Genomic DNA, 20,169 nt, shown 5'->3' with positions numbered 1-20,169 from the left:
GTACAAGAGAGACAACGGACTTACTGGAGAGAGTCCACTGAAGGGCCATGAAGATGATGAAGGGACTGGAGCATCTCTCCTGTGAGGAAAGGCTGAGAGAGCTGGGACTGTTCAGCCCGGAGAGGAGAAGGCTCGGGGGGATCTCATCAGTGTCTATAAATACCTGAAGGAGGGAGCAGAGAGGACAGAGCCAGGCTCTTTCCAGTGGTGCCCAGTGACAGGACCAGAGGCAATGGGCACAAACCAGAACACAGGAGGTTCCCTCTGAACATCAGGAAACACTTTTTCACTGTGAGGGTAACTGAGCGCTGGCACAGGTTGCCCAAAGAGGTTGTGGAGTCTCCATCCTTGGAGAAATTGAAAAGTCATCTGGATACGGTCCTGGGCAACTGGTTCTAGATGGCCCTGCTTGAGCAGGGTGATGACCAGGTCACGTCCAACCTCAGCTGTTCTGTGATTCTGTGAAACTGTGTTTGTGAAGCTTTTTTAAGAGATCTTCTTGTGTTTATTTTTACCAATTATGCTTGATCCTGGAATCGTTCAGATAGTATGTTTGGAAGACTTGTTTATTGGTTTGAATTTACTTATACTAACTTTTTCAAAGCCTTTTGCATAATTTGTTAGGAATTTATAGCTTTACAGAATAAAATAGGAATTCCCTTGCACGTTAAGTACTTGGTACAGTTATATAAAAATAACATTCGTAAACTTTTTGTAAACACAGGAAGGATGCTGAATGTTAGGTGGAGCTGAAAACTTAAGTTTTTACTAACTATTGTTAAAAGGTCATGTGTAGTATAGTGTACCCCATTGACCTTTTTTTTTAACTGGGCTTGAGTATGGCATATTTGTTTACATAAAAGTATTCAGATTTTTTTTTCAAATATTTTAACAGTTTTTAAAATTCTTTCTTCCTTCTTTTCTTCCACTGGCAGCTTCCTGCCTTAATTAACAGTTTGAAATCTAGGTACTTGTCGTGGTTTAACCCCAGCCAGCAACTAAGCACCACGCAGCAGCTCACTCTCTTCCCCCCCCCGCCCCCAGTGGGATGGGGGAGAAAATCGGGAAAAGAAGTAAAACTTGTGGGTTGAGATAAGAACGGTTTAATAGAACAGAAAAGAAGAAACTAATAATGATAATACTAATAAAATGACAGCAGTAATAAAAGGGTTGGAATATACAAATGATGTGCAATTGCTCACCAGCCTCCAATCGATGCCCAGTTAGTCCCCGAGCAGTGATCCCCCCCACCCCCCAGTTCCTATACTAGATGTGACATCACATGGTATGGAATATCCCTTTGGCCACTTTGGATCAGCTGCCCTGGCTGTGTCCCCTCCCAACTTCTTGTGCCCCTCCAGCCTTCTTGCTGGCTGGGCATGAGAAGCTGAAAAATCCTTGACTTTAGACTAAACACTACTTAGCAACAACTGAAAACATCAGCGTTATCAACATTCTTCTCATACCTAGCTCAAAAACACAGCACTGTACCAGCTACTAGGAAGACAATTAACTCTATCCAGCTGAAACCAGGACAGTGCTAAGCTCATTTAACTGTTATTCATCTGTTAATATCTGTAGTAATCTATTTGTGAAATATTTGAGTTTGGGTTTAATGATAATACATTCATATCTGAAAGAACTTGCATATTATAATAAAATATCTAGAAAGGATTCCGTAATTCTCACCTAAACTTTCCTTTGATTTTACAGAATGGCCAGAATGAGAGAATATATGCAATTTTGTAGAAAAACAATAATTCTAAATCTGAAGGCTTTTTATGTTTGTTTATTCTTACTTTTTTTTCTGAACTCACTCTGGCTGACTGATTACATGAAAGAAAACTTTTAAAATTAATTTTCAAGGTAGGAATGTTTTATGTAGGCTGAAATTTTTGTTTGATTTTTTTTCTCCACATTGAAACTAATGACAGTGACATCAAAGATTAACTAATACTACTACTTGCTACCATTAAAACAGACATACCACTCTTCCTTGTTTTTCTCCATTTCACTTAGTTTTTGTCTGCTGTTTTCATGGTGTATTCATTTTATAATTAGTGGAGTTCTAGCACTGTTGTTGGTTTTTTTTTTTTTCCTGCAAAAATATCTAATAGTCTGTATGAAATTTTCTTGCATTTTATAACAAAGTTATTTCTGGCCTTCAGAATACTGTGCTGTGTTAATAACTATAGGTTCCTTAATTTATCAGAGAAAAAAAGAAAGCTGCATGTAGTATAACTCCTGTAAGGTTCTCGTAAGACAATAACAGATCATCTCTGTGCCTCCTGTGTTTCACTGGGAATGATGGACAAAACTGAGGCTTCTGATGTCCTGTAGCAGCAGATTTGTAGTTTTTTGTTTACTTAGAGGGGAAAACCCAAACTCTTACTAAAATAGTAATGAGGCAAGGTATAAAGTAAATATAGCTGTTCAGTGCTTTGCAGGTAATGGGAGTGTTTCTACATTCCCTGTGTTGGCCTTTGTAGGGAAGGTGGAAGTAAAGCTCTGTCTTTTTCTGTTAACAGCCTAAAATGACTGTGTGAATTCAGTGGAATAAATGGCGTCCAAAGTAACTGATGCTATAGTTTGGTACCAGAAGAAGGTAAGCTTTCTATTTGTTTTTACAGTGGCTTAAAAAAAAAAAAAAAGTTGGCTAATTCTGTTTTACGTGTAAAGTACAATAAATATAAAATACTGCGTTATTGGTTACCATTGAATGAGAGTGAGTAGCTTGAAACTTACCTTCCAAAAATAAATAAGTATTTAGTTACTCTAACAAATTGGAATAGCTTTTGGTGTATGTTGAAAACTCCTCACTCCCTTCACTACTTGTGCTATGGAAAAAAAGGAAAGAAAATTTTTGTTCTCAGTAGAATGTTAATTAATGTACAGGAGAATGTTGTTTCTTTAGCACATAAATGAATCCTTGTATTTAAGTAGAAAGTAAGAACTGAAATGTATTTTCTGTCAGTACAAGGAACTGTGTAATCCATACCCAAAAGAGATAGGCTAGGGTTTCTTAGGAGTTAATTAGGAAAAAAAAAAAAAAAGCAGGGGGGGTGGGGGGTGGGGGGTGGGGGGTGGGGTGAGAGGGAAAAGGTCTCATTTGGAGATACATAGTTACAGTATCACCTGATACTGTATCTTCTGATTCATGTTTGCACATAGAAATGTTGATGTCTCTCTCTAACTTTTTATTTTGACAATTTCAAATCATGCTATCCTCTTGCCATTAGTATGCCAGTTGGCTTATTCAGTTAAATTTCTTTTAAAAAGCTGAAAAATTTGCTAAATTTTGAGATGTGCTTCTTTACCAAGATATAAATAAGGTGTGGTGATTTTTTATTTTTTTTCCCCCCTTGGCTCTCCATGATTTAGTAAGTTTCTATGAGTTACTGTTTTCCACGGGCCTATGGCTAGTTTTTCAAGAGGATGCATCTTGTCCTTAAAATTATGGTAACAGTCTTCAAAACAGAAATTCTGGTTAACTTCTAGCTAAGCAACAGTTAATTTCTAGAAATAAGACAATACTGGTATGCTTTGCTGAGATCTTTACAACTGTGAATTAAAGGTACAGTTGGAAAAGCAGAAAAATGAATTTTGCTGACTTACTTTATACCAAACATTCAATTACATATTAAAAAATGGAAAATAACTCAGAATTTAATGAGGATTTTTTGTTTTTGTAAAGTATTTTTGTAAAAGTATCAGTGGTGTTACACTGTGGTTTTGAACTGTTTCTTGATTGCAGGTCCAATCCTATTTTTTAAAGATTTGGAGGATGACTTATTATAGATTTAGTGTAACAAAATTCAGTGCAGGATCTTATGGAAGGGGAAAGTGATGCTGATTTTACCAGCTTCCATTCATTCTCATAAATGTCACTGTCACACTGTCATACTGATAATACTTACAAGGACCAGATTGTGCACGTATTTGGTCTGGCCAGGACCTCTTTTGTGCAATGCAAGAGATGCTGGCTATCCGATCGTCATCATGTCTCTGAGGTTGTTTCACTGGTGATGATGAACTAGTCTTTGGACAGATCTTTTACGGTATTCAGCTTTATATATAAATGGTCCTTTGATGGAAGAAAGAGTCTGAAGTCTCATAAATCTTAAATGAAGTTCATGCTTGTTATCTGTTTTTCTTTGTTTTTTTTTTTTTTTCTTTTTTTAAAATACATGTCTGTTTTCCTGTCGGTCATACAGGAAAAGGAATCCCATATGTGATATGCTCCAACTTTCCATCCTCCTGATGTTAGGAAGGCAGGATCTTCTGCTGATGAGTCGCTGTGCTGTGATCTTACAGAGGGCAGGCCTTCTGGTCTTGATATAAACAACCTATTCCTCAATTTTACTTTTCCCAGGACACTGCTCCTAACAGGATTACTCACTATCAGTAGAAGTCATTCTTTTAACCCTTGTTCTGTCATTTTTTTCCAGTGATTTCACTCACGTTTCCATTTGTTTCATTCATAGCAACGACAATATTTCTGCTATGAGTCTCTGTAGGCTTTTACAGAGGTCTTCTTGGCCAGGAACTGCATGCTGCCTTTATGGCAAGGAGTTGTGATGAGGTGATTCCTGTTGCTTCATGAAAGACTGGACTATCTTCAGGAGGGATAAGATCTTGCATAAACCAGATGTCAGTGTTTTCCATGGTGTGAACAAAATTTAATTGCAATCCACATGTGGACTGGGGTCTTCCAAACAAGCAGGCTTTGCTTCTTTCAGTATGAGGAAGTGGAGTCTTATTTTGGGACAAATGGCTGCACTGAAGAAATGTTGCATCTCATGCAAATGTTCATGCTAATTAGATTGTTATTTCTTAGGTCCCATTTATTGAAGGCTCTCCTGGATGGATCAGGCTGATGACCCCAAGGGGTTTTTTAACTTTGTAGTGCAGTTTGTGATCCTTTCCTGGGAACATCTAGGCTCTTTCACCCATGTCCTTGATTTTATTTATTTATTTAAATCTCTTACATGGCACAGTATTCCCCCCCCCCCCAACTATTTGTTGTATGCACCAAAGATTTCAAATTGGAGAACAGGAAGAGCTATGCTAGTGGTTAGTGGGTACCGGACATTTTTTTGTCCTTTCTGATACATTTCTATTATGTGATTGCTTATGATGGCAAAATACTGAACGCTGTGAACTGGTGGTTGCTTTCAGTTTTAAAATTTTATTTCAGAGTTATCAAAGTTGTCCCACTTACCTTGCTTTTTAGATCCACTGATTCCTCATAACAGTAACTGGAATTGAAAGTGGGGAGGGATCAAAACTTAGCACATTCTGGCAGTAAAACATTGTTTCTGGGGCAAGAGAGAACCAGGGTTGCGGTCAGTATTGATCAAACTGATATGACTTGCCTATAAGATAAAATGAGGAAAATAAAGTGTTATTTTGGGGACGTATTTCCAGATTAATGAATTGGTGTATAAATGCCCTAAAAAAGAACATGAAGAACTTATGATATTTCTAGTCATACGTAAAGAAGAAAAATATATAGGCAGGAAATATTGAACAGATAACTTGCTCCTTGTGTTTCTTCTGTTTTCAATTTTAATGTATTTTTGGATGTACTTTTTGATGGGTGTATTTTATGTCTCTCTCTACTGAGTTTCAAAGGTCTGTTGGTTTCTCAAAAGTAAGGCATTTTTGTATTTCTTTAATGGAAAGAGTTAAGCAATTAAGCTTTTCCAACCCTACTTCAGGCAAGTTTTCCCAACACCAAGTTTACTCGTATGACTCATACTATTGTCTGAAATTGAGCTCCTCACAGGAGGATGATTTAGTAATGCGCTTAATTGTTTAAAAGGTCAGACCTTTTATTATGTAAACTTGTATTTTGTTGTTGCAATAGATTTACTCTGCTTTTAGTGCATTGGAGGTCTTGATTACTGTCTTGTAAAAATCAATTCTTAGTTATTTTAAGTTGGATTGTAAGATTTCGGATAGTGTATTATACCAGCTTGTTGTTTGAGATATAAGATTGCATGGACATAGCTTTACTATTTCCAGTGATAGCTTGTGTTTCCCAGCTGGTATGGTATGAATGCTTTTGCAAGGCGTGAAATCTGAACACATAAATCCTGCTAGGTATAGGCTGGTTCTGTAGAAAGCAAAATAAATTAAACTGCTGCTGTGCTCCTGGATGCACTGGGGAGTGCAATGCTGAGATATTTGTTTGTCATACAGGGTTTGTCTAGCTTGTTGTCAACACTTTCTGCTGCACTGGTTCTTGCAATAAAAGGGTGTGGCAGGGGTGTCTGCATTGCTCTCTGGAATGGTTCATTACTTTGGTCCCAGACAGCTACCAAGCTAATATTCACATATATGTGCTTTGTTAGTTAATATCCTTAGGATTATGTGTATTTACCAGAATACTGAACTTGCTTCAGATTTGTAATTGATGACTTTTATGGAGAAAACCATCGTAAAGTTTCATCTGAAAAAATCTGACACCCCCACAATTATTTTTAAAAAATTTCAGTGTCCGATGATGTACCTTTCTGATACTGATACTTTATGCATACTTGAAGTATTGCCTTAGTAACAGTAACTGATGTTAAAAGTAATAAAATTGGTAATCTAAAATATTGCTTGTAACTTAAGCTTTTTGCATTAATGTCTTATTATCTGTAAAACTTGAAAGTATTATAATAGATGTGCAATTTTTGGTCTGGTTTCCAGTTTGGAGACTATATGTAGATTTACCTTAATAACTTTCTGAATTTCAATCCTCACAGAAGCCTTGCTGCCAAAATGGGGAACTTTACACAAATTTGTTGATAATATTGGAGGAGAGAATAATGTTGTTCCTTCTCTTGGGGATGGTTGTAGGGGAAGGCAGAATGGAACTTAATGAATTGAACCCGAATCCTGCACCTGATTGCTTATCGGTTAACTTCGCCAATGCAGCTTTCTGCTGTTTCAGCTGTCCCTTGGGTATGGCTGTTAAAGGGCACAATAAAACAAATGAGATGTTTGCTCTCTCATGGCTTTAAAGGGCAAAATTGGAGTTCTAATTGCATTGCTTTAAGATCCATAATATTCAGTGTCTTACAGTTCCTTAGTCCAAGATGATACTTGCCAAGTTGATAAAGGAGGAAATAAAAATTATGTCATTCCCTGAAACCACCTGATTTCCTTCTTGGCACAGAATTCACATGATGCATTGGTGACCCTGGCACCAAAGCCAGTTTTTGCCAAAGGGTTGGGCTGTATGGCCATATTACCTACAACTTTGGATGCCGAAACTAGATCCATTCAAAAAGGCCTGCCTTCAAGTGCCAAAACTTGACAAGTATTGGAGCTGGCTATTTGTGAAAGCATTGGGGCGGGGGGAGTATATTTAGAAGAGTTTCCTTCTACATAGTGCTGGCATTCGGTACTCAAGTTGTCATCTGACCAAATAGTGGGGATTGCCCTCAGCACCTTGTTTTGGTGAGGCAAAATTCAAGTTTCTGAACCTTGTGCAAAAGATCACTCAAAAACTGGTGCTGGGGCTGAACGAAGCAGGCTTGCATTTTGCCTGTCGGCTCCCATGCGTGCTTTGCCTTCCCACAGACTTTCATGTACTTATCTGGTGAATTTGGTCAGGGGACTAATGCAGTTAAAACTAAAACTGTGAATCTATAAGGAGATGAACCTAATGGGGGGTGAGAGGAGAGCAAAGAGCTGAAATCGCTCTGTCTTCAGAGGGATTCTCCGATTCCTGAGTCATTTCATTATGCCTTGTGAAACTATAACCTACCATTTTCTTTTCTCTTCCTGAGTGATCTGATTGATCTTTCAGCCACCCAGATGAATGTGCTGGCACAAGGAAAGTATGCTATGGGAAGTGAAAATGATCAGGGGCATAAGGGCAGTGCTGTTTTAAAATCCTAGTTGCCATGCTGGTAAAATTGCTGGATTTTCAGTGGTCTTCAGGGAATTACACTGAATAATGAAGCTGTCAGAGTGGCTTTCTTTTCCCAGTTACATCTTGAGGCTCCTTTATTTTGTGCAAATACATAATCATTAAAAAAAAAAAAAAGCATTGCAGAGGTCTTAAATCCTTAACACTTGGAGAGTAAGTGAGCTGTGTTAACAGTTGTGTAGCCAGTGGGTCAAGGGAAGGGATTATTCCCCTCTGTCTGTTCAGCTCATGTGAGACAGCATCTAGGGTGCTGTGTCCAGCTTTGGGCTGTCTGGTACAAGAAAGGTATTGGCATTCTTTGGCAAGCCCAGTGGAGGACCACCAAGATTGTTGTGGGGCTGAAGCATGTGACGTACAAAGAGTCTGAGAGATCTTGGTTTGCTTAGTCTTAAGAGAGGGCAAAGGGGAGAGTTTACTGTTTTCACAACTACTGCTTTGGAGGCTGTGGAGAGAGAGGATGGAGCCAGGCTCTTCTCAGGAGTGCATGAGAGGCAATAATCGTAAGTTGAAATGTGGGAAATTCTGATTAGATATAAGGATAAAAATGTTTAACATGATGTTTGCCAACTGTTGAGACAGGATCCCAGAGAGGCTGTGAAATGTTCAGTCTTCAGAGATATTTGGATCTCTACCGGATAAGTCCTTGGGCAGCCTGCTGTAACTGGACCTGCTTTGCACAGGAGATTGGGTTAGACGACCCCTAGACGTTCCAACCTGTGCGATTCTGTGATGACTTTAGTTTGAAATTTGAAGATGAGTAAATGTTATTATAAGGGATTGTGCTTAATTGCAGTTAATGACAGAGATGGAATCTCATTCAGTTTGTGCTGCTTTTTAGGTTTTGCTCTATAGTCCACTTAAGCCAAAGGAATGGTACCTGAAGTTACCCCTAGTGTCTAGTTCACATCACTAGGAAATGGCTTAGAGTAGCTGTTAGTTGTTCCTGTACTCTCATGTAGTTTAACCTGCAAATTGTTTCTAACTATTCTTATGTATTTAATTTTCCTTTATGTTTAATTGTGTGATGAAAAAAGTTGTTTCATGTTTTTAGTAGATATGCTAAAATCTGTAAACTATTATGCAGGGCAATAAGTAGGGCTTACTGATGTTACGAAGAATTAATCTGTAAAGAATGATACAGGAAAACTATTAATACATAGTTGATAAATATTTAATTATCTATTACTGTACTCTGAAAGGGACGGTATCTTTGAAGTATGCTTTGGTGAAATTATTGTTCAGCGAAATGGCTGCAAGTCCAGTGCTGTTGCAGTTATTGCCAGAATTTAAGCAGGTCGTTAGTTGGCAGTTCAAACAGTTAATAATAAATAACTCTTAAAGTTTTGAATTGCTTCATTTTACTCTGAATAGTTGGTTTCAGCAGTCCCTCTGGTGCCAAACAGGGGGAAGGGAGGGGAGTCCCAGAATCTTTTAGTAATCAGAGGTAACAATTCAGCAGTCATAAATCCAAAGCTCTGCACCTCAGGATACACAGCTTTAAGCCTTTCATTGTCCTTCTCCATTTGACTAAAAGTTACTAAACTCTTTGCTATTAGCAGATGGTGTACAGCTATTATATAGTTATTTCTGTCTGTGTTTATTAGCCAAGTTTGTCTTAGCTTAGCTTGTTCGGTCCACATACCCACCATAAACAAAATTGAAAAAACTCTGCCACCCTTGAAAATGAAAACCATCCTGAAAAAAATCATCCTGACAATAGAAATCTACTACAACAGAGATAATTATACTGCTGAACTACTAGATTATTGCCTTTGCTGCAATGGGGATAAGTTCATGTAAGAAATAAAATGACTTTTAAAATAACTTGTAATAATATTGTTCTGAGTTTTGAGAAAATGAGAAATTATTTTTCTAATATCTGAAACTAATACTTAAACTAAATATGAAGCACTTTAAAGGATTTTTTAAATTAATATTACATGTATAGAAATTATATATTGATATCTTAAAATTAATAAATAAAATCAGTTTTTTGAAGAATGTTGGACTGTAAAAGTTAATAAAGTGTATTAGCTAATATTTTAGCACTAAATATTTTAATAAGGTGTTAAACTCTTAATTTCCTTGGTAGACAGTCCAAGGAAGCAACTTTGTTTTTTATTTACCAAGCTCTGTATCTTGTATCGTTTGGATTTGTAATACTATTGTGATGTTGCTTGTAAAAGTGTTTAGAGGTTTTAAAGAGCAAAGCTTAGCATGCAGGTTTCATTATTGATAAACATTAAAGTTTTAAGATCCAGCAGGAAATACTATGTATTCTTAGGATTATAATCTTTGCTAGTCTGCTTGGTCATAAATTATAAATGTCTCCTGAAATATTGATCGATTCCATTAGAATCAGAAGGCCTTGTGAGTATTGGGCTACAGGTTGATACCATCACTACATTAGCTTAAAGTGAATATCAGTGTCATTCACAAAGCTCAAATTCAATCTTGATGCACATTTGCCTTGTTATATGAAAGACACTGGGAAGAAATATTACACAGTGCAGAAACCCTTTGCACTGGGCTTTATTTGAAGTAAAACTTAGCTGTGTTTTCAATAGCTTAGTTTTTACTTAGGCTAATTGCTCTTAATGTTATAAAACCAAACTGTACAGGTGCCAAACAAATTTTAGATTTATAAAGAAATGTGATCAAATGCTTTCTGAGGTATTTGATTGGGAAGGAATAAGTACAATTATTTTAGGTAATTTCAAGAGATGCACATATCTCTCAAAACCAGAAAACATTTTAAGGAGTCTGCACTTAAAAAGGATCTTAAACTTATTTAATCTTCCAGTAAAGAGCTAGCTTTGTCAGGTGAGTTTAGTTTTGTCAAATGCGTAATTGTATAGCTTAATATCCTATGCTAAGTCACATACAAGTTAATTTTTTTTTTTAGAATTAATTATGCGTGAGGAAACTTCTTTTTTTCTAGAAAGCCTGTTTGAAGTTTATTACACTTAGTTAATTTAGGATGCTAAACCCCCACTTTTCCATTGTGAAAGACAACTGGCAGAGTTTTCAATCTTTGCATGTAATCCTTTATATGCTGAAAATGTTAATAGCTGCTTGCAGAATAGTTGTTAATTCTGCGAATACATAAAGGAACAGAATTCCTTTCATCTTCTTTACTTAGTGTTTTTCGAGGCACGGTGCCTTGAGAACCGAACATTTTAGAGGTAACTGGTTTGGGTAGACTGGATAGAATCTTGGCATCGAGGAAGCCTGGGATGCATAATTTAAACTAAATGTGTATAAAATAACATCTGCTAGTTCTGCTACAGGTAGGTTATACCACAATTTTTTGTATCTATAAGATATTACTGACAAGTTTCCTACAACAGGGTTGTGTTGCTGTTGATGCTTGGTGATGAAAGTTGCATTTAAAAATGATAAGATAGGCTCCTTATCTAACTTGGATTAACAAATAATTTTAAAAAGATCAAGAGAGATTTATTTTGTTAATTTATTTTCTGCCAAATCTTAATAAATAAATAAATGCTATAGAATACAAATTTCAGATCCTCTTAGATTAGCTATTTTATAAATTATAATAAATTTCTGTGATAAATCAGATTAGAATTGGGATGTTGTGTTGTATAGTTTGCAAAAAAAGAAAGATCTATTGCCGGTTGTAGACTGGCCTGGTGGATTGAAAATATCAGTGACAAGCTATTATACAAACAGTCTTGCACTAAGTCTTGAACAGATTTTAAAAGTATTACTTATTCTTGTATACTTAAAAATTGGACAATATTTGGACCCTTGTATTTTGTACTTAAAATTTTCTTTGAAGGATACTGCAGAACTTGCAGCTGTAATGAATGAGACTCCAGGTAGAGTTGGTGGGTTCCGGAGTATGTAGGTAGTTGAGTTGATTGGGGACTTAATGTTGGCCTAACACTTCCAGGCACAGGATGCTTGAACACCTGCAGATGGACCCTGGGGACAGTTGTGTATTGAGGGAAAGCTTGCTTTGATCAAGTTTTTGTGTATATTTAAATTCTTCAGGTTGGAAGCATGAATGATCTTATCTCTAGAAAGTTATTCCTCCATTTTATTTGCCTTTAGAGCTTAATTTCTTTGGTGATGCTAGACTTCTTTTCAGTGTCCTGCAGGTATGTTCAATTTTAAAGAACTGCATGAATAGCCAAGAGCTAGAGCCTACATGCAAACATTTGACAACTTAATATTTAGATTTAACATGAAACATAATTTAGGTGCAAATACTTGTAAATCAAAACTCTTTGAAGATGGAATTGACTCGTGCTCTCAATAATTTAAAACTGGGAAGGTTTGCTAGTATTAACTTACATTCTTGAATTCATTCAGGAATTATGTTCTTGAATTTAATTCATACAGGTGTCTAGCATCTGGTAATCATATGTTTTTCATTGACAAGCTAAACTATAACACTTTTCAATGAATTCTGCAAGATATGTTTCACAAACTGTATATGTATTTTCCTGACATAAGGTAGAGAAGGAAAAAAATTAATGCTGATGTTTTTTACTTGCCTTGTTTCAGTAACACTAGTTCTACCTATTTTTGTTTAATGTGGGAAATGAAGTGTGCCAGTATGCTACTTTATAACGACACCTTTGTTTTTCTGTGTTTCCTTCTGATACACTTGCAAGAGAAATATAGAGGGATGCTTATGCAGATGGAGAGAAGGGAAATTGAGTATCACGTCTAAATTTCATGTGCTGAGTGCATACGCCTGCTCCCTAAAGCGCTTGTAAAACTTTCTTAGAGAGGTGAAATGAGGTTGATTAAAAAAAATAAAAAAATTGTGAGAGATTGTAATGATACTTGCTGTCTGTAATTATCCCTTTAACTCTTTTCAGTTTGGAATAGCACACCTTTACTTAATAGCCCTGTGCTCAGATTTTAATAATTGAAGTTGATCAGAGGCAATTGGCCAGATGCAGTAGTCTAATAAGCCAGTTGTAAAAGACCATCTCCCTTAAAGTTGTTTTAGGTCTCTCATTTTACCTCCTGCTGGAAGAATTGCTTTATGGGGCAATGTTAAAAGAAAAACATGAATGGCAAAATCCCTACTTCTTGTCTTTTTGTGGAGACAGAAGCTGCTACCTAGCCTTGAGGGAGAAGAAATGTTTATAGGAAAATATAACTAAGTCAAATTTTAAATTGTTCAACTTCCTTGCCTCAGATGTCTTCTGGGTTCTGTGTTTCCCAGAATTCCTTTAACAAACAGTCTGTTATTTGTCTAAAAGAAGAACGCTCTTTTAAAGACTCAACTCTACACCAGTTTCAGCTATGAATGGAATTAGGAATACAGAGTTTGCTTTACAGCTTTATTGGCACAAAGGCTTCCTTCCGCATTTGTTTCTTGCATAATCGAGGGGGAGACAGACTCGCATCCCCTTTTCTGTCTTTGTAGAAAGAAATCTTTTTTGGAAGTGAGGAGGGGAGGACACAATATTATGCAGCACAAAAACCTCACTCAGGGCTCTTCTCAGTAAATTTCATGAAAAACAGGAAGGCCTGAAATTTTATTTAAAATGTATTTAGAGAAAAAGCCAGAACAATGAGATATAAATGTCTGGGTTGAGTGGTTATTCAAGATATTGACTTTTTAATTGCTGGCTGTTATCCAGGTGGAGTTAGTTCTTAAACTTCTTCTTTGGTTTAATTACTTTAATTGTAGCAAGTGCTTAATTCTGCCCAGTACAGTGCCTGACTCCCTAATTATTTTCCACAGTCTACTTTTTTTTTTTTTTCCAAATGAGAGGTGCAAAGTATTTATTATTGTCACCAAAAAGCCAGTAGATATATTTTTTCAGAGTTTAAAGGTAACAAACTATAGAAATTGTTTGGGTGCTTAGCTCGTGTGAATGGGAAATAATTAAATTTGAGAGGGTAATTCAGTTCACTGTTCTCACTTCCAATTTTAGATATGTTTTGGACTTTACTGCTATAAATTAGAATTTTTTAAATCCCCCCCCCCCGATGGGTCAGGTTTAGAGGTACAGAAGATGCTTCCAGATTTTTTGTTCATGGGTATGTTTGCCTATAGCTTCCTGGATATGTTTTTGCATTTATGTTGGGTCCTTGGTTAAAAGATTCTTTTTAACCAAGAAAGACTTCTTTTTTCTTTAATGATGTTTTCTAATTTAACACTGAAGACTGAAATAGTAAGAGACAAATTAGAACAATGTTTTATGGTTTAAGTTGTATGCACTCGTGCTCAGGCCTTTTATGTCTGTTGCAGTTTGCAGACTGGAATGAGAAGTCATACGTACTCTTGCAGTAAGATTGAATTTAAGTAGGTTCGCTCAAATGACGGGGGTTCCTCTTGCCCCTCTGTCAGGTGTCTGGACTAAGCTGCTTGTACCAGCTCTCTGCGCAGTCAGCAAAGGGACTTTGAATCTCAGGAAGTGCATCTGTCTCCCTCATGGCCTAAAAGTGATCTTGCACTTAACTGCTCAGAGTTTGTGACATGAAGCAAACTCCAGATACCTAGCAGTGTTGTGCGCACATGTGTGTGCACATGCGTGTATATGTCTAGGTAGAACTGCTGGGATGGAAGGGTTTTAAAATTGACACAGTAAAAGAGATCATTATTGAATATTATCTAGAAACACTCTTTGTGCAGAGTTCAAAGCAATCTGATGATCTTTGGTAACTTCTTACAAAACTTGGATATATTGTTTCATATATTGACTTGTTCATGTCACTTTATCTTACATGTGAATTTCCTGAAGTTTAAGGTTGCCCTTCTTCAAAATATGTGACAATCATAGAGTACCTTTCTTGTGTAAACAAGTGCACAATAATTTCTTATATTAACTGTAGCTACCCGTATTGATGGTTATTTAAAATGACAGAACTCATCAAAACTGGTCTTAGTGCTAGGATTTTAAGAAGTGTTTGCAGGATCATCCTTTAGTATTTCTATGGTTCTGCTCTTATAAATGCACAAAGTTTTCTACAATGCTGCGGTGAGGTTAGAGCCTAGGAGAAGACAATTTATTTGTATTCCAAGTTTTTAACTAAAAACTTGTTCACGTTTGGACAAAACTAAGATCTTTAGAAGAGTTTCATGCATAAATAGACTAACAGCTTAATGAGAGTGAACAAATTTGGGAGTGGGTCTACTAGGAACATTATTTCATCAGTGCTTCCGTGGGAAAAGTGCGTTTTCCCGGTATGCTTTGAGTTTTCCCTGGCCTGTAACCCGGTTGATTACAAGCCTGACCATATATTTTGTTGCTGTGCAATCTCAAGAGATAAAGCTAAAGACAGTGTAGCTGTAGGAGTGGGTGGAATGGAATGGGAAATCCAGAGGGAGATGATTTAAAAAACGATAAGGTAATTGAAGGTATGGGTTCGACTAGATATGCGTGGTCTTTTCTCTAACTGAAAGACTGTGTCAGTGTTGCTGCCGTAGGTCTGCTCTCTGTCAGTACGGAGACTGGAATCCTGACCTGAGGTGGGAGGGAGCGTTGTCTTCCTGGTCCTCTGGCTTGCAGGAGTCATGAGATGAGGCTGAGGCTGTCTGCTCGCTCACCTCTCACCTCTCCCCTCCATCGCAACTCATTTACAGATCAGCTAGATCCAGTCCAGCCAAGATGGAATGAAGAAGATAAAGATTTCTTTGTAAACAAGTCTCCCCAAGGAAATAACTTGCTGTCTTCGTGCTTGTCTTGTTGAAGATTGATTGATTTTGTTTGGTCAATGTCTTTTAAAACCTAATGTAGATTTTTTTTTTTGTGTGTGTTCTTTTTAGATTGGGGCATATGATCAACAAATATGGGAAAAATCAGTAGAACAAAGAGAAATAAAGGTAATACAATACTATAGCATTTAAAGGTTTTGGGTTTGGTTTTTGGGGGTTTTTTTGGCCAGTTATCAGCAGTGCTGTCTGTGGTTGTTTATGCTGGTGTAATTTACAGTGTATGTGGTGGTATTTAATACTGGTAAAGTAAAACTAGACTTGTGGAGTGTAACCAAATGTAACTGTTGTACTGTGCTCTATTTTATGTAATTAATAACTCTGCAGCACTTAGTGTGCTACATCTTTCTGTGTCTCAGTATGTTTGGTGTTTTGGTTTTTTTCTTTTCAGTTATCTTAAGCCAGGGCTTAGTTGTTTTAGTACCTCTGTCTTTCAGTTTTCTTTGCGATGAATTCTAATGTCAGTTATCTGAGCTCTCTTTACTTTCAGTTAGTTACCTTATACCTGCAGTTTACTTTTCCTCCTTTATGATGCTGTCATTGTTTTGTACAGTTTATTAGACTGGTAAGTACTTCAGGCTTTGTTTCCCTGAACAAGCAGTTTAACAGCGTTCTTTGGATTTTGGTTTAACTAACAGTGCCATCAATGTCTGCCACGTTGCTAGATTGTTTTGGAGAAAAAGAAATCAATCCTATACGTAACAGATTTATGGATTGTATATTATGTCGTGCTCCGTACGTTAATTTAATTAACGTTTTCTTGCAATTAACTTTTTTCTTCAACTACCGCACACAAGAAATACGCTACTGCTGCATGAGTTTCAAGGCATTGCTGATTCTTAACGTTAGCAAAACGTGCCTTGCTTCAGTTTCTCTGCGTGGTTCTTTCCTCTCGCCAGTACGAACGCAGCGAAGCAGAATGTGCTAGGCGGACGCGTGTGCATGAGGTGGAAACCGCTGCTGCTGACTTTGAACTGCAGGGCTCCCCGGCTCCCCCACAAAAAAAAAAAAAAAAGAAAAATCTCCGGACGAACTTTAAAGCGGGGGCTGACGGTGTTTTTCGAAGTGCTTCTCAACCTGAGGCCCGCGTCTTGGCGCAGCTGCGGCACCCCCCCACTCCCCCCACCCCGCCCCGTGGCTGGCGGCGCGCACCGGGCCGGCCCGGCAGGCTGCAGCCCGCAGCCGGCGCCCCCCCGGCCTGGCCTGCCCCCCCTCCGCCCGCCCCCCCCGGCCTGCCCCCGCCCCGCCTGCGGGTCTCGCCGGGAGCACGGCCCCGGGCGCCGCACCAGCTGCAGCCGGCGGGAGCCCGCTGCGGGAGGAGCGGCTCCGGGGCTGCCGTTCGTCTCAAGCGTGCGGAGGGAGAGCTTCCAGACATCCTCCCGACGGCCTGGACGGCTGATTTCAGACGGGGACCCTAGCGCCTCGCTTCTTTTCAGGGTCCTTTCCGCGACCGTGAAAGCCAGCCGCCGTCTCGGCAGAAGTTCTTGTAACTGCTGTCTAACGGGACGTGATTTACTGCTGATGATGCCTTGTGCGCATGCAAAATGCATCTCGTTTGGCTCGGGAGTCCAGTAACTAACAAATTAATGACGGTGCCTGCACCGGCGCGTGTTGACCGAGTTCAGCGTAATAACGGTAACGCTGAAACAGACTGCTAAGGTCAGGTATTGCCCAGGAGCGCTTTCATCTCAAAGCTACTGCGGTACTGTTTGTGAACGAACTCTACTAAAATCTAAAGAATCGTTATTTTGTAACAGAAAATCTGTTTCTGATACTATAGATTTATAGTGTAGTTAGAACTAGAATAGAATCTATTAAGATTAATTGCCAGAGAATTTTTACAATAATAGCAACTGTTCTTAAGCATTTTTATTTAAAATTTATTTTTGCTGTTAGTTAGCTGAAATGTGTTTGGTGCTGAATAGGAATTATATGAACTAACTGGATGGGCCTGAACACTTTGAAAACGCTATGAATATTTTTTTTTTTAATTAGCCTTAGTTTGAAATACTGCTGTTTTTCTACATATATATAGCACAGATATTTGTAATGCATTAAGAGAGTGGAGAAATTGCTTCTGGAATTCTTTCACCACATGTGGCAAAAAGTAGAATGACCAGTTCAGTGTAGTCCGTGGACACTGAAAGCATTTGAGATTTGACCAATGGCATTTTTAAAGAATGTGTTACCACTTCTTTTCCTATGAAAGGTACATCAAATTATACTATTGACTTATTTTTTGCAGAATTCTTTCATTAAAATGAAAACATAATTTTAGCCACAGTGGTAATTTTTTCCTAGGATTGTGCATGTGCTTCCAGGGGGTTATTTCTTCTAAGAGGCATATACATCTTTATTTAGACTTTCAAGAAAAATCTTGTAGCCCATAAGCAGTAATACATTTGAAAATTATTATATCATGCAGCATTTTATTTTTAAGCTTTAGCTTGTTTTATGAAATAGAATGGCTCACTTATGAAAGATTTCACAAGGATCTGTAGCTGGTTCTAGAGCTATCATAATTTCCATTTCTAATTACGGGCTTGTTTTCTCATTCCATATAAAATTACTGCAGTTTTAAGTGCTGCAAAGAGCTTAACATGCAAGAATTTTACACAACAGCAGTCTTAAGTCTACAATACAACTGTTTTTCTGTATTTGTCATCCTCAGAGTACATTTTGTCTTATCTGTGTTTCAGTTCTATGTATTAATTTTGTTTTGTTTCAAGCAAGCTCTTATTTTTCTAATAGACACAACAGGTGATGACTATATATCTAGTTCATTGTGAATAGTTTGCTTTTTTTTAATTTTTCTTTCAGCATGAAAAATAAATCCAGTTGAATTTAGATGTGAGAAATATTTTAAGCTGCACTCTACCTATTTGAACAATTTGCTTGATATTGTTCTTACGAAGACTACGCTACCACATTCCACTGATCTTTCTTTCATTGATAATAATTTCATTTTTATGCTTTCATCTCAATTTAATGTTTACATTTAAGTAATAAATGTTTTTATACCTGTACGAAGTATGACAACGGTGGAAATCTACAGTTCACCAATGAATTTAACTGCTTTTTGAATGAAAACAATTAAACCACTTCCATCATAATTCCATTTGTACCCAAAATATTTTTTGAAATATTATATTTTACTCTGTATTAATTGTTCTCTGTGGAATCATTATTGGCTGATGTTACCAAGAGCCTAATCTAAAGGGATCAGAATAAACTCACAGCTGTCTCTGAGACTTGAGAGTACAGCATCACATTTTAGCATTAAAACAAACCTGAAAGTTTTGCAAGATAGTTTGGCTCTTCAGTGAAGGAAGATGCTGTTTCTAAAAGACAAAATAAGCTTTCTTTTTTTTCCTGTTGCTTTCCTGTTGTGTGGGGTTTTTTTCTCCTCTTTTTAATAGGCTAATCTATATTCAGTATTAAGAAAAATTCAGTACTTTTCTAGCATTTGGATTTCTGACAGTGGAACTTGCTGATTAGTGGCTCTTGCATTACAACATGATTTGCTATCTAGGTTTGGAATTAAAGAGTTGCCAAGTAAGCATTTTGTGAAGTTTAATTAGACATCTAAGGAGAAAAGAGATTCAGGAAAGTAATTTTTTGCAAAAGTTCTGAAAACCTAATATACGTGCATTACTAATTCTTGCAAGCGTGTGCATATGTTGTTCTGCATAATCCCAAGCCATGGGAGATGAGTGTTTGGTGCTTAACTATGTTTGAAAAATTACCTAATGGGTCAGTAATTGGTTGGGTTTTGCTTAGATTGTAAAGCGTGTAAAAGGCATTTACTGTGCCTTGTTCCCTGGAATGTTTATTTTATAGTACTTGAAATCTATGAAGTTGACATATTTGTCTGAATTTTCAATAGCAGTATAGGTTAAATACAATTACTGACCACATTGCTATTTTTTCTTTTGCCTGTCATCTGCATGAATGTATTTTGATAATATTTGCCTATTGTAGGGTTTGAGAAACAAACCAAAGAAAACAGGACATGTGAAACCAGACCTCATTGATGTCGATCTTGTAAGAGGTAGGTCCTGAGCTAGAAAAAGCTGAATTTCTCAATATAAAAATAACTGCCATCCTGTGTCTTGTAACAAGAGTGTAAGTATTAAAAAAAAAAACAAAACCAAAAAACAATCAACCCTATGTAACTCCTCGCTAAAGACCATGGATAGGAAATACTGTTAAAAGATGACCTCTAGATTAAACTGAAGGCTTAAAAACTTGATTTCAATTTTGTTGTCTAGACTTAGATTTTGAAAAAAAGAACTGCATGGATTGTCATGGATCAAAGTTTTGCAGTTATTAGTTCAGAGATCTCCTATTGCCGTGCATTCAGACATCTTCCAAATGTTCTGACATCTAGAGGAAAGGTTATGTTGAAATTTCTGGAGAGCAAAATTTGTACAGGCCTTGACTATTTCTTGCTTGTTTTAAATAACAAAACAGCAACAGAAGGTCAGATGATAGGAGACTTTGAAAAGTCTTTATTTAGTCTTAATTTATTTTTGTC

General features: G+C 37.2%; 1 protein-coding gene across 4 annotated transcripts in view; it reads left to right on the top strand.

Annotated features, from left to right (window-relative positions):
* The window catches only part of PHTF2 (putative homeodomain transcription factor 2), a 71,557-nt gene that overhangs the window by 13,675 nt on the left and 37,713 nt on the right, over positions 1-20,169 (top strand). For all 4 annotated transcript variants that reach the window (XM_069801738.1, XM_069801735.1, XM_069801737.1 and 1 more), the window contains exons 2-4: positions 2,529-2,605; positions 15,687-15,743; positions 19,614-19,683. In XM_069801738.1, coding sequence (XP_069657839.1) covers positions 2,561-2,605; positions 15,687-15,743; positions 19,614-19,683 — 172 coding nt within the window. In that variant the 5' untranslated portion in view covers positions 2,529-2,560. The remainder of the gene's footprint in view (positions 1-2,528; positions 2,606-15,686; positions 15,744-19,613; positions 19,684-20,169) is intronic.

The sequence above is a fragment of the Haliaeetus albicilla genome, chromosome 14 (genome assembly GCF_947461875.1).
Source record: "Haliaeetus albicilla chromosome 14, bHalAlb1.1, whole genome shotgun sequence".
Lineage (NCBI taxonomy): Eukaryota > Metazoa > Chordata > Aves > Accipitriformes > Accipitridae > Haliaeetus > Haliaeetus albicilla.
Note: the sequence above shows the minus strand (reverse complement) of the source record. Positions and strands in the feature narration are given on the sequence as shown.